The sequence below is a fragment of the Passer montanus genome, unplaced genomic scaffold, assembly GCF_014805655.1.
Source record: "Passer montanus isolate IOZ18808 unplaced genomic scaffold, ASM1480565v1 scaffold44, whole genome shotgun sequence".
NCBI lineage: Eukaryota > Metazoa > Chordata > Aves > Passeriformes > Passeridae > Passer > Passer montanus.
Window position 1 is genome coordinate 5,813,635 of NW_024369262.1, and position 15,062 is coordinate 5,828,696.

Genomic DNA, 15,062 nt, shown 5'->3' on the forward strand with positions numbered 1-15,062 from the left:
CAAATTTTGCTCTTGATGAAGTAAGTCAATTAAATTCAGCAGAGGCGACTCCAGGGCGGGTAATTCCCTGGATCTGGTGGGAATGCCGTTGGGAATGGTTGGAATGGGTTCTGCAGCCCCTGGGTTCCCTTGCTGGCAGTGCCCAGGGGCTCCACGCTTCCACCCCGGCCCGTTCCTGCCTTCTGCTGAGGGAATGGCTCTGAAAGATGGATTTGTATGAACAACCTGTAATTATACAGCCAGGGAGGATGGCACAGCCCTTCCCTTCCATCTCATCCGACAATTTCCCAAAAGCTGGCGAGCTCCACGGGCGCGGCAGCGAGAGACGCTGAGTGGGAGAAACTGGAAGCTGCTTTCACAGCCCAGCCTCTTCCACCTCCCCGTGTTTATCTGCTCTGTGTTTGGGCTGTTATTCCCATCCCAGCAAACAGGCACGTGTATAAAAAAGTAAAATTAAGAGGGAAAATGCCAAAGAGATGATGTCAGTGAGGCTGATGGAGTTTCTAAACAGGCCAAGGGTTTCTCTGAACCCACCGTGAGGCATAAAAAGCCTTTCATGAGCATCTTAAATGAAAATGTATCGATACAGTTTTTGTACAAATATTCCCTGCTCTGTTCTGAGTCCCAGGCACGGCAGCATGGTTGGAGGGCATGTGAACCAGAAATTAAAACCCAGCCCCGGAGTCTGATTTAATTACCCTGCTAAGTGAAAGGCAGAGGAGAGAGAATAAACAGCGGCAGAGGCGACTCTGTGGGTGAAATATTTTAACAACCCCCGACTCTCACAGGCTGCCGTCGCCGTTTGATGTGGCTTTCTATTGACTGCATCTCCTCCTGAAAAATGGCGAATGAACAGGTGCTGCGGCTGCGGAGCGAGGGGGGTGACCCGGCGGTGAGGGGTCCCCCACACCTGAGCACGCTTTTGGTTCTGCACGGCCGGGAGTGATGGATGTGGCACAGAGGAGGAGCTCTGCCAGCACCCCGGAGTTTGCAGCTGTCTGGCCTGGGCTGGAATGCATTGCTGCCCTTGGGATTTATATGGAGCAATTGTCCCATTAGTCTCAGTGGGTGAAATCCTGATCTCAGTGGCCCGAGCATCAGAAACGCTGTGACTTCAAGAGGCTCATTTTTTACTCCAAAGGACTAATGCAACTCACTTGTATTTTTTTATTAATTCTGCTGGGTCTGTTTTATTTAACCATCACTAAAAGCCTCTCTCCCTTCATTAACAGGGCAATTCATTATTTGTGAGGGTAGAGAACATCCCTTTTTCACTCTAAGAGTGCAGAGGTTTGAAAGTGCAATTATGCAGGGGAGTCTTGGCACCAGTTCTTTGGTTGTGCGAGTGGTTAGTTACTCAGAAGTAACTGCACAGGTAAGCACTTGTTCCTGCTACTTAATTTTCCACGGATTTATTTCTCCAGGCTCCTCCCTTTGTTTATGGTGGCATCTGGGAACAAAACACCAACAAACTCAAAGGCAAAAAAAGGAAAACCTAGAAGCAAAGCCAGGGAAGATACACTGTGCATGTCTCCTGGTGTATAAGTTTCCTGTTTTTTTCAAACCATGTCTTTGTAAATAAATAAACAAATAAAAATCAGTGTTTAATTTTTCATTGCTGGAGCAGGGGTACTCCCCCACCATCGGCTATGCAGAGCATTAGAGCCATCCATCTGCCGTGATAAAATAAAAACAAACTACAAAACCGAGTTGGATTTTATGCTGTTGGGTATTCTAAAGCTTGGGGAGGTTCGCTGTGAAAATGTGCGTTTTCAGTAAACACTGAGTTTTCTATAAAAACACTGAGTTTTCTATAAAACCTTTATTTTCTCATCCAGGTGCCCAGTGTCAGGGAGGTGGCAGCGGGGCCGGGAAGGGGAGGGCGATGTCTGGGCTTTTCCAGCCGCTCCCTCTCGGTGCCTGCCAGGTTTGTGCCGGCTGTGGGAGCCCGGCGCAGGCGATGGGAATTCCTGATATTCCTCTGCCCTCTGTAGGAGAAGCGCCCGCATGAGCCGTGCTGCGGGATGGATCCGGCTCCGTCCTCCCAGCGCCAGCCACCTCCTGCTCGTTTTTATGGCGTTTAAAAGCACCTCGGGGGCAGGCAGGACAAGAAGGGGACGAGCATCAGTTCCTCAGGTTCACCTTTGCAGGTGACACCGCAGCGCTGGGTGTGGAAAACCCGAATGTGGAGCTCCTTGTGGGGTCTGGAGCTCCTTGTGGGGTCTGGAGCTCAGAGCTCCATCTGCAGCTCACATTGGAGAGGCTGAGTGGGGACGCTGCTCCCCAGAACAAAATCCATGCCAGCCTCCCCAATTCCAGGCAATTCCTGGAGTTCCGGAGCAGGGAAAGGGGCCGGGAGAGGCTGGCAGAGGGCAAGCCCAGAGAATGTGTCCCTGCTAATGCTCTCTGCAGGCCACGTCTGCATCGCTGGCGGCTGCTCCTCTGCCAGAGCGTGATCCCAGCAGCCAAAATCCCCAAATTCCCTGTGGCTGGTGTAACTTGGGTGTAACTCAGGTGTAATTCACGTGTAACTCAGGTGTAATTCAGGTGTAACTCACTCAGGTGTAAGGATGTATCTGCGTGCGAGGCCTGGCCTGAGAGCCCAGCTCCGGGCCCTCAGCGCTGTGAGGGGGACTCCAGCAGAGGCCGCAGAATATTTAACACAGAACAGGAGGAGAATTAATTCAGTTCTGCACAGCAGGAGAGGCAGAGAAAGTTTGACGTTGATTTAAAGCAATAGTTGTCATATTGTGCATTATTAATGGCGCTTTGCTGCGGTGCTGCCGCTGTGGGATCCGCTACCGTGAGCCCCGGTTCTCTCAGCCCTGCTGCCCGCAAGGGCTGCCGCTGCCCCGGTGAGGACGGGGGGCTCGGGGGGCTCCCGGTGTGATCCCAGGATCGTTCCCGGTTGGATCCCGGCTGGATCCCGGGCTCATTCCCTGTGGGATCCCGGTGTGGCCCTGAGATCGTTCCCAGTTGGATCCTGGGATCATTCCCTGTGGGATCCCCTTGGGATCCCGGGTTTATTCCTGGTTAGATCCCACGCTCATTCCCAGTTGGATCCCGGGTTTATTCCTGGTTAGATCCCACGCTCATTCCCAGTTGGATCCCGGGTTTATTCCCGGTTGGATCCCAGGTTTATTCCCAGTTGGATCCCAGGATCGTTCCCGGTTGCATCTTGGGTTTATTCCCAGTTGGATCCTGGGTTTATTCCCGGTTGGATCCCGGGCTCATTCCCGGTTGGATCCCGGGTTTATTCCTGGTTTGATCCCAGGCTCATTCCCGGTTGCATCTCGGGCTTATTCCCGGTTGGATCCCGGGTTTATTCCCGGTTGGATCCCGGGCTCATACCCGGTTTGATCCCGGGTTTATTCCCGGTTGGATCCCGGGTTTATTCTCGGTTGGATCCCAGGCTCATTCCCGGTTGGATCCCGGGTTTATTCCCGGTTGGATCCCGGGTTTATTCCCGGTTTGATCCCAGGCTCATTCCCGGTTGCATCTCGGGCTCGGCCCGGGCGCTGCGGAGCGCTGGCGGAGCGGCCGCACGTGGCGCCGCGGCGGCGGGGAGGGTCCGTGCCCCCGGCCCGGGGGGTCTGAGGGGTCGGGGCTGGTCGGGGCTGGGGGTTACCAACGCGATGGGGCTCATCGAGCCACCTGTGGGGTCGGGGATGTGTCCGGGGCCACCCCCGGGGTCGGGCCGTGTTAGGCCTGGCCTGGTTCTTTCCTGCAGTCTGTGAGTAGTGTATTATAAGAAATGTCTTAATAATTAAGGAAGTTATCGTGGTCAGCAGAGGCGTTTTCCCATTTTAGTAACCATAATTTTGTTCCAGGCTGCACAGAATCCCAGGCTGGTTTGGGTTTGGGGCCTCGGAGCCCACCCGGTGCCACCCGTGCCGTGGCAGGGACACCTCGCACTGTCCCGGCTGCTCCAAACCCGTCCAGCCTGGCCCGGGACACTGCCAGGGGCAGCCCGAGCTGCTCCGGGGAGAGCTCCATCCTGTGGTGCCAGGACTGAGGGCTGCAGGGGTGGCTGGGTCATCTGCCCAGCCCCTCCTTGCTGCCCAGCGTTTGCCATCCTCTGCTGCCTGCACTGACTGGGCTTTGTGCTCTGGTTATGAGCAGGAGGGTTTTGCCCCCCTCTGCCTCTCACAAACACTCCAAGCCAGGCATTAACATTTCCAAGCACACACTCAGGGATCTGAGCCCTCGTTGCCCTCAGAGCTGGGCTGGAATTTGGCACAGGGTGCCTTGCCCATGCGTGCAAGCAGGGATGGTGGGGTGTGTGTGTGAGCTCTGCTCTGCTCTGTGTCCTGGAGGACGTGGGGCTGAAGGAGGGCAACAACCACAGGGAAATGATTTCCTCTGGTGAGCTTTTCTGAAATGTTTATGTCTTTATGTGGTTTGTACATATAGCAAGAGCCAGAGTGCCTCTGAATTGGATTTTCCTCTTATCCTGCCAGCATGAAGTGAGTGAAGGCATTGAGGCTTTGCAGAGTGCTCCACATGAAGGGCTCAGAGACCCTCCTGCATCCTTGGGAGGGCTTGGATGGGCTTAGTTCCTGTTCTGCTTCATGCAGGAGCCTTTCCCCCTTGCAGGAAATTATTTTTGTGCCTTTCCTGCACTTCCCAAAGTCCCTGTTCCCCTGTGCAGTGCATGAGGAGCTTCCCAGGGCTCCTTCCAGCCTGGAGTTCAGCTCAGTTTCAGACACTTTTCCCCCTTTTTCCCCCCCACAGCTACAGTTGCTAAAGTGATTGACAGGTTTGAGGATGAAGCCACGGATGAGCTTTTGCCTGTTGGTAACATCAGGAAAAGAGCTTCAGCCTCTCTCCTGGAAGCTGATCAGAGGTACAGTGGCAAAGCCACGTCTCGGAGAGCTCTGCAGGAGGAGCTCTGGGGAGATGCTCTGTCTGAAGAAGGATCTGGTAAGAAATCTCTTCCTTTTTTCCCCCTTTTTGCTGGCAGACCATGATGTCAGCACGTGGCTGAGCATGGCAAAGCTCAGGGCCCTGTCACAGGGCAAGGAGCAGCTGCAGTTCAGCTGGACATCAGATAGCCCAGACCTGGGCTGGTGCTGGTGAGCTTTTCTGCTAAATAAATGACTTTTTTCTCTCATTTACCAGCTGCAGAAGCCCTGGATGACTGGTACAGCGGCAGTGAAGGCTCAGAAGAGGAGGACACCAAGGGCAGGGAGGAGGCCAGCAGTGCTGGCAGTGAGCAGGAGGATGGCTTGCAGCATGATGCAGAGGCCAAGGCACCACAGTTCAGCTCCCAGAGTATCACAGACTTTGAGAAGTTCACAGAGGGCATGGACGATGCAGGCAGCAGTGAAGGGGAGGATGAAGATGAGGATGAGGATGAAGATGACGGTGACATGGAAGAAGGAAGTGATGAGGAGGAGGGATTTGGGAGTGAAAACCACGATGATGGAAAAGAAGCCAAAGGCACTGAAGATGATGGGGGAGTGCTGACCTTCTCCAGAGGACAGGAGTCTGAAGAGGTGGAGAAGGGCAGAGCTGTGAGGAACCAGCTAGGTTTGTGCACGTTTGCTGTGTCTGCTGGCACTGTGCAGCCAGCCTGAGCCCTCAGCCTGGTGCATACTGCAGCAGCCCCCTGTGTGTGCAGATGTTCTGCCAGATGTTCTGGTGTCACTGCTGCTGTAACAGCTCCTGCTGGGAAGTGCATTTATCCATCAGCTTTACTGAGCCAGTGCTGAATGTCCTCGTGGGACCCCTGGGTTTGGGAGCTCCTGCACTGCTCCTGCTGGGATCACTTTGTTTCTTTCCAAAGCGTAACTCCCAAAATGCCATTTCTTCCTGTCTGAGCTGTTAAACTATCAAACTTTGAAACAGTAAAGCAAAGGGGTGGTTTGGCCTGTGGGTCACAGAGTTTCAGCTGGGATTTGCTTTGTCCAGAGCTTTGTGGCACCCATTTTGTGCTGGCCAGTGCATGCCAAGGCTGCCCTGGGCAGGAGGAGTGCAGCCAGAGGAGGGGGCCTGAGCTGTCAGGTCTTTCACCAGGAATAAATGCTTTGTGTTGCTAACTGATTCTTTTCTTTCCTTTTTGTTTGAAGCCCTGTGGGATCAGCTGATGGAAGGGAGGATCAAGATGCAGAAGGTGCTCCTGACAGCCAACAGGCTGCCCCAGCCAGACACCTACCCCAGGTTCAGGGAGGAGGGGGGACAGGACTTTGACCACGCTGTGGAGAACTGTAAGAGCCTTTTTTTTAATCTTTCTCCTTTGCTCAGACTCTTTTAAACAATTGCTCATTGCTGTTCAGTGCAGAGCTGGGCTGCTTTGTCCAGAGACACCTTGTACCAGTTTTGTGCTGAATGCAGAGGTTTGCCCAGAGCAGGACAAGACAGCCCAAAGGAGGGGCTGGGCAGGTGAATTCCAGCATGGAGCTGCTCCCTCTGTTCATTCCTGAGTCACTGCTAATGACACTGTTGAGATCTGTGGTAGATTCTCCAATATGAAATCATAACATGCAGGCTGCAGTGGGTGAGTGCAAGGTACTGAGTTTCAGTGTGGGTCTGTTCAGTTTTTATATTTGCACACCTTTTTTCTGGCCTTGAGGTGAATGCACAGGGAGAGAGATGTCTGGGCCATCAGACAAACCCTGAACCTTGGTCCTGCAGCAAGTTTGGGCTGTGCTCCTCTGCCTTGGGCAGGGCAGTCAGCCTACCTGCAGTTACAGGTGAGCTGCTTTCTGCTTTAAAGTTGGCTCTGGGCTTGAAATGAAGTGATTAAGGACAAAAAGGCAAACTCCCACCAAGGCTGTGCTGACCTTTCAGTGGAGCACACGTTATTAATGTCCTTAATGAGATGCATTACAAGCTGCCCCAGCTCCATGTTTCATTACAGGTCTAAGATGCAATATCATTAAAGACCTTTAACAGAAACAATGGTTGACATTTTGGTATTTCCCATAAGCAAAATACACCCAAGAGCATGGAGTGTAATGTCCCCAGTGCTGCAGAGGCTGATCCCTCAGCTCTGAGGGAAACTGCAGTGCCAAGAAGTGCTGAATGGTCCCCTGCTGACCTTCTCCTCATCATCTGGGCAGGGAGGTCACTCTGATGCTCCTCAGACCTTGGGTTTGTGTTCTGTGGGTCACCTCTGAGGACAGAACACAGCTGGAGTGACATGGGCAGTGTTAGCAGAGGAAATCTCAGGCTGACAGATGGGAAATACTGAGTTTAGGAACATTCTACCACTGCTGCTGCACTTCAGCCTTGGGCAGGATTGGGGATCATCATGGCATGGGCACTGCATGATGCTCTCCTTTCAGGGCAGCCTCAGCACTTCTGTCCAAGCCCAACAAATAAATCTGGCATGGTTTCATCATCCTCATTGAACAGGAGGCAATGATTTGGTGTTCCAGTTGCACAAAATAGTTGGTGCCAGAATCCCAGACTCTGGGTGAACCCTGCAGGATGCTGAAGTCAGGAGGCTCCCAGTGCTCTCAGAGCTCCTGGACAAGAGTGTTTCCAGTCATTTTCCCCAAGTCTTTCCATTTCTCGTGAAATTTCTGCTCTGTGCTCAGAGGAAGATTGAATTTTTTGAATTGGAAAATGGTCCTTTGTGTATTTTCCCCTTGGGTATCTCCTACTCAGGACAGCCCTGTTGTGGTGCTGGAATTCCCTAGGGGCTGGAGTGTAATTGTGTTAAAGAGTAGACAGCAATTCTCCATCCATTTGCAATTTTAAAGCCAAATCTGGGTGAAAATGGCAAGGTCATGCTCATTTTCCAGATTTTGAGACCGGAGGTTACAATACCTAAAATGTTTAATTTATTATTTTTGTAATCTTTTATGATTTTTTTTTCCTTTTGAATGTTACAACATGCTTTGGACAACCTTAGATTCCTGAGATCTCAGGTTCTGGTAGATGATTTACTGCAAAATTGCTTATAAATTGAAGTAGAAAATGTTTTGCAGACCTGGCAGCTTTCAGGCTTCACACCCATTTGTCACCCAGCATTTCCCTTTGTGTATAGAACAAGAATTAATTAGGCTGCACTGCAGGAAAAGTTTATGGCCATAATTTATATAGGATGAATTTCTGTTTAAAGAGACAGCATTGCTTTGTTTGTGCTGTCTTACTTTTTATTTCCCTTTTTTTTAATCTTTAATTATATTCCAGATTTTTTTTTCTGTCACCCTTTTTCCATACAAATGGGAGACCAAACTGTGGTCATGGAGCTCATATTTATTCCTGTTTTGCACCCAAGTGTGGATGGTTTTCAGTGCTGAGATCAGAGTGGCTGGGCTCTGAAAGCAGCACAAATGTCCAGAGTTTATTGCCCTGCACACACAAACCCTCCCAGCTCAGTTCCAAGGTGCTGGGCTGTTCTTCCAGCCCAGATTTGTATTCCCCTGCACTGCATCTTCCAGCCTGGTCCAGGCCTTGAGATGTTGCCTCTGTTTGGGGTCTTGCACGTTCAATTAATGTTTTTCATAATCAATGCGAGTCAGAATTTGCAATCTGCTCCTGATTTGCACATTAAAGAGACCCATTAATTAAAAATTCCAATCCCTGGCATGTTCCCGCAGGATCCCTGCATTATTTACATAGAAAAGGAGTGCAAGGTGCAAGTTTCTGTGCTGTGCCTGTGCACAGATTGCAGGCCTGCCACTCATATTTCACTGTGCTGGGAGCTTGGAAGGGGGTCTCCTGAAATTGCCTCCAAAAATCCCCTCAAGGGATGTGTGCAGAACCAAAAGTGGGGACAGCAAATATTAGCTTATTTACACTTTGGAGAGCTGGGCTGAAGTTTCACCAGGGTTTGTGATCAGTAATAAAAGAAACCTGGATAAAGTGAATCAGATTTTTAAAAAACAAAACAACAAAAAAAAATCAAAAAAACCTATAGGGCTTTGTTGCCTTCTGGGAAATGCAGTTGTTGGATTTTTGTTCCTCAAACTTTGAGGGACCCAGAAATGGCTGTTTCTGGGGTGGAAATTTGTGGTTGAGTGTGCTGGGAAAGAACTGTGCTCCCTTCTGGAATAATTCCTGAGCTGGGCCCTGGCACAGCAGGTTGGGTTCCTGTCCCGTGGCAGATTCTGTGGCTTGGCACTAAGCACATTTACACCTCTCTCTCTGCTTCACACTGAGTCTTTTCATTTCCTTCTGGGTCAGTTCTGCAATATTTTGACATTTAAGATTCTGTTTAGTCTCAGTTACTGTATGAGTGTATGTTCTCAGTGTCTTTTTAATGAGGATTTTTGTTGGGCTCTCTTAATCCCAGTCTTTAAAATAATATTTTTACATCCTCCACAAGATCCAGATAAGCCATGTTGAAGACACTGATTAAGCAGGGACTAATTTGGGCTAAAATCCAGGGTGCTGTAGGTGCCAGAGAACCTGTTCCACTTCCTGGGAGAGAGGATGTGCCTGGCAAGGCCTTTCCCTCTCCCCTCACCTGGGTGGGAACAGCTCTGTGATGAATTGGGATTTACTGACACAGGCTTGGCATTTTTGAGGGAAGCCTGCAGGACTCAGCAGCCAAGAACTCCCTGGTAATTCTGTTCTCACCTCTATTCCTGGGTGGCTTTCAGAGCTCCAGTGTATCCACACCTCCATCTGGAGATGTTAATGCATTAATGCAGAGCAGGGTGAGTGTCACAGGGAGGGGGAGGAACTGAGGCACAGGCAGATTACACACTTTCCAGAGGCATAGAGCAGTTACAGGATTAATTGGTGCTAGGCAAGATCATGGACTTAAATATATTCCTGCTTTGAAGATTTTACTGGGAGCCTGCACAAATGTGTGACAGCAGAACTGGGTTTCAAGCCTGAGTGTAAATTATTGTGATCAGATCTAGCCCACTTAAAACTGGTAGTTCATTTTAATTGAATTGTGTTAGTCTGGACACTTTATGAATACAAAAAGCATCAGCCCTGTCAGTTCCTGCAGGACTGGATGTGATTGAAATGGATGTGGATGCAGGTGTCCCCAAATCCCACCTCTCCTCTGGGTGCAGGTGTCCCCAAATCCCACCTCTCCTCTGGGTGCAGGTGTCCCCAAATCCCACCTCTCCTCTGGGTGCAGGTGTCCCCAAATTCCTCCTCTCCTCTCTGATCTCATGGAGAATCTGTTCCACTCTTTTTGGGACTGAGCCAAAGCCTGCTGGCGTTATTGAAGACCCTTCTCTCAGCTGAAGGAAATGAAGGAATCAGATCCTTTTTTCTGAATTTTGTGGAATATGCCACAGAGAGCTTTTGGGGGGGAGTGGGCTCAGTGAGGATGAGCAGCTCCTGGGCCATCCTGGGTGTGCTGTGAGAGGAAGAGCCCTGGAGGGAGAGGCTCACTTTGGAGCTCTGTGGTTGCTGTGTGAGTTTAAGTCGGGTCACGAAGCCCAGATGTTGTGGACATGTGCAGAATTTGGGCTGTGAGAGGTACCAGGAAGGTATTTTGTGGTTTGTCATTACTGTCTGGGATTTGTTCAGGAATTCTGTGGGGGAGGTAGTGGAGAAATGCAGGGCTTTTATTTAACATGCAGTTTTGGGCTGTTTTCAGAGGAAAAGCTCTTGCCCTCCCTCACAGAGTGCCAAGGCTTTTGGCTGGTGGTATTCAGTATTTTTGAGCAGAATTGGTGTCTCCTTCTCATGGATGGGTGTGGTGAAATGATTTTATAGGTGATCTCCACAGCCATGTGTGTTGTTCATTGGTGATGCCTGAGGTTTATTTAAAATCTGCCTTAAATTACAACACACATGGTTTATTTAAAATCTGAGGTTTATTTAAAATCTGCCTTAAATTTTGGTGCAGGAAATGCTGGGACAGTCCCTGGCTGGTGACCTGGTCCAGCTGAACCCCAGCCCATGGGTTCAGCCCACTCTCAGACAGCTCTGCCTACACCTGAGTTTCTCAAGATTAATAGCTAATTAAACCAAATTTAGCTAAATATTTGTGCATGTTAGTCTGTGTACTGCACAAACAAGATGCAGGGAAACAAAGGCTTTAAAAGTGTCCAGACAAGCATGTGCAAATGTCAGCTAACTCGGATTAATTGGCAATTGGGTACCTTGAGATGGAAACTCAGGGCTTGTCATGATAAATATAATTAATGGCCTGGTATTATGTGGGGAGGTCAGTCTGGATGGGCTAATGTTCCCTTCTGGCCTTAATATCCAGATATAACTCTGAAATCTCCCATTTCCTCTTCCTTTCTCCTCCTTGCCCATGCACTTGGGGCCTCCAGGCTGGCAGAGGCAGGAATGTGTGCTGTCAGCTTCTTTGCATTTCCAGTAATGGAAAGCATCAGTTTTTATAAATCTCATTTTTGCCAGCCCCATCCCCTCCCTGGTTTGGGCTGATATCAAAAGATGATGGTTGAGGTGAATCAGCAGAGCATGAACTTCATGGAAGTGTTTCTTTCTCTCCTCCCCAGCTTTCCCCCTCCCCCAGTCCCCTCTAATAAACCCCTGAATACCCAGCTTTATTCTGTTGTTGAATCCAGTTATTTTCTTTACTTTTAGCAAACTCATCTGTGTCTGATCCTGTTGTCCTCCCTGTCAGGTGCAGTAATATTGGAGTGAAAGGGCTAAATTGAGGCTCTTCTGGAACTCTCTGGGAGTCAGCTGAAGCTCTGCTGTGGAAGGGGGGTGCAGCCCTGGCTCCTTTGTGCCCAGGGAATACAATTTTCCCCTCTGCAAAGGCTCTTGCATCATTTGCATTCCAATGGAACCAGCAAACTGGGCTTGGGTGTGGAGCAGACCTTTGCTGTCAGCAGCAAAGTCAACCCTTTTCCTCCTATCATTTGGTAAAATTCCCCAAACTCCCTTTTTTGGGAAGCACGAAGGGAGTGTTGCTCCCATCATTTCCTAAATTTGGATGGATTTCCCAGTGCTTTGTGCTGAAATCTCTGAGAAATGGGAATGTAACCACACCACCTGTAAAAAATCACCTTTAGCCTAACACTGAGTCTGGGCTGGCTCTTGGAGCTCCTGTCTGAGGCTTATCCCACAGAATTATTTCCTTCATTTCTGTGCCACGTTGCTTTGGGAGCCCAGTGTGCTCAGGGGGTGCCAGGCTGGAGCTGCTGCCATCCTCCCTGCCCCACCTTGCTCCTCCTGAGGTTCTTTCCACACTGGGAATTCCATCCAGGCTGCTGCCCACAGCCCCACGTCTGGCATGTGCCACCTGGAGGAACTCCCCCTCCTTTTCCTGGCTGGGAACGTGGTCCTGCTGCTGGGAATACAGAGCAAGCTCCAAAAGTAATACTGACAGGCTTCAGAATTATGATACACTGGAGCTGCGGCGTAATTCTTTGTTGAAGAAGTTAGAGGCCTAAAATGTTAAGGCTTATTGTTATTCCGAGTTGATAATCTCTGCCTTGCTTTAATAATTTTTCCTCATGCCTGGATAGCCTGCGAGTTGCACAATAATCACTCACACAGCTTTGTAATCAATGCCCAAAGTAATAGGATTCCGCTGGCCAACGGCAATTAATAAATTTGTGTCTTTTTTAAAACACTAGCAAGTCGGGCCTGAAATACGACTGACTGGCTTTCCTCATTTGCATATTTATTGCAGTGGAAAAATTCTTGCCGAATGATTGATGTTGAGCCTGCCTCTTGAATTCCAAACAGCACATTATTATGAAATGAAAAATGCCGGCCATACAGTTGATTAAAGTTGAAGACAGTGGAATCGGTGTTTTTTAAGATTGTGGGAGAATTAAAGGCATATTTTAATAGATGTTGACAAGAAGTGAACTAACAAAAGCAAAGCAAAGGATTTGCTTGAAAAGATTTAATCAAACGTGTTTGGTGGGGGATTAATTGCTGGGGATGACGAGTGCAAGTGGCTGGTGCTGGCTGTGAATGGGGAGCATTGTTCCGAGGCCAGCTCATCCAGGGCCATTTTGACCTGGAGTTTAACTCCTGTCCCACAGCCCTGGAAGGGAGGGAAGGTTCTCCCTCTCCATGGAGTGCTGGGATAAACCTGTGTGCCAGGTGGAGATCCTTCTCCTTGTGTGCAGCCATTCCAGTCAGGGGGTGGGATCCTCCTCTCCTCCTTTGGTTGCTGGGGTGGGGTCAGGGGGGCTCCTGGGGACTGGACTCCCCCTCCATGGAGGCAGGGGAATGCTCCCAGCTCAGCTTGTGCTCTGCATCCCCTCATCCCAATGCCAGCTGTCCTCTGTGAGTGCTTCCCCAGCCTGTGGAGGGGCAGGGAGGATGGAGAGCGTTGCATGCCTCTGATGTTGCAGTGATGCCACAGCCCCAGATTGAACTGAGGGGGAAAAGTCCTCAATTTCCAGTGCTGGCACGGGCTCTGCAGTGGAGCTGTGTGCTGGGTAGGTGGTGGTTCCTGCTGGAACATCCTGGGAAGGGTTTCCCCAAGGATTCAGTGTCTCTGCCTGCTCCCACTGCTCAGTGCAGCTGCTTGGGAGGGTGAAATGAGACCCCATCCTCATGGAAGGGAGTGCAGGGCTTCTCCTGGGTGGGAAGCTGTGGGAATGCTGGCCTTGGGGCATGGATGAGCACAGCAGCCCCCTGGCAGCCCATCCCCAGGGGCACTGGGGGGATTCGGGGCAGCTCTGGCATCAGAGCCAGGTCCCCATTCCAGTGTGTCCACAGCCCTGGCACTGACAGAACTGGTTTTGTGTGGTTGGAGAGCAGCAGCAGGACAGGTTTCATCTCTGGTGGAGCTAAATACTCCAGGGCTGCTTCCAGCCTGGGTGAAAGGAGGATGTGAGAGGAGTATTGAGAGAAAGACACACTGTGATTTACTGGTGCTGGCTCCCAGTGTTCTGGGTGGATTCATCTGGAACAACTTTTTCCCTCCTGGACACAAAATAAAGGGGCTCCTGTGGACTCTCAAAAGTGACTCTTCCAGGGCAGTGTCTCACCACTGACACTGCTGAGTCCCATCCGAGCTGGAAGTTACATTCCAGCCGGGTTTGTTGTGTGCCAGTTTCAGACAAGGAGCAGCATTACAAAAATCCTGCAGGGGGTAGGAGGGTCAGTCAGTGTCCAGCCTCCTTTCTAGATGACCCAGTTTGCATCCATGGAACAGTTTGGGTTGGTGCTGCCTTCGTTCACAGGTGAGGCCAGACTCTGCCCCAAGGCAGGCAGTGTACAGGGGCTTCAGAGGGAAGGAAGAGGAGATGAGGAGGAGGCTGGGGAGAAAACAGCCCCTTCTGGAATGAAGTGTGAGATGGATAGGGCAGGGCTAGATGGGCAGGGAGCAGAGGAGGGTGACACTTGGCTTCTCAAGTTGAGTTTACAGCACACTTGAGCAGCCAGCAGTGGAAGTGAGAACGCCATCCAGTAATGCTATTAAACACACCAGAACTGAGAGCAGGCAAATTACCCAGCTGTAAGAGGCTCCTGATGAAGCCACTGCCTGCAATAATTAGCCCTCCCACCTGGTTAGACCCACGGTCATTGTCTTCCCTGCCCTGTCCAGCCCCTTCACTCCAAATAAAATTGCTCCCCATGCCCACTTGTGCTGGGGCTGTGTCTCATGGCCTGGGGCAGCCTGAGCCTGTCTTTATTTCCTTGCCTGCTCACCACGGCCCTGCTATACCCCAGAAGGGCTGGAGTGCTACTCCACTTGTAATTGCCAGGATCAAAGCTGCCTGGGGTGCATTAGCACTGCTGCTGGAGGAGAGGCAGCAGGGAGAAAATAAACAGTTTGGGAAGCTCTGGGGACACTTGGCTGTGTTGCAGGCAGTGGGAAGGATTTTGCTGCTGTAAGCTGTGCACTCAGGCTAGGGTGGGGGCACTTGGCTCCTGCAAGTGATGCTTTAGCTGCAGACACCTACAACAAATGCATTTTTAAGGGCTTTTGTCTGTTTGTCTGGTGGAATTGTTTTGATGCTCACACACGTCTGATTTACAAGTGCAGCAAACCTAATCCGTTAATAGGTTTATATAGAGGAGTTGTCAGAGTGGATCTATAATGAGCCACGGGCTCAGGGAGGCTGAGTCCAACAGCTGATCTGCAACAAAAATCTTAAAGCATCTTCTCCTTGACACTGCTGTTACTGAGGTCAGGCCATAATTTATCTGAAGGTGGTGACAACTGAGCAATATCACAGTGGGAGCACGCA

General features: G+C 50.4%; 1 protein-coding gene across 1 annotated transcript in view; it reads left to right on the plus strand.

The window, feature by feature from the left end:
* The first annotated feature begins 841 nt into the window (after positions 1-841).
* The window catches only part of AATF (apoptosis antagonizing transcription factor), a 36,900-nt gene continuing 22,679 nt past the window's right edge, over positions 842-15,062 (plus strand). Inside the window, exons 1-5 of the mRNA XM_039720885.1 lie at positions 842-892; positions 4,317-4,365; positions 4,735-4,923; positions 5,122-5,532; positions 6,072-6,209. Of these exons, the coding sequence (XP_039576819.1) occupies positions 842-892; positions 4,317-4,365; positions 4,735-4,923; positions 5,122-5,532; positions 6,072-6,209 (838 nt within the window). The remainder of the gene's footprint in view (positions 893-4,316; positions 4,366-4,734; positions 4,924-5,121; positions 5,533-6,071; positions 6,210-15,062) is intronic.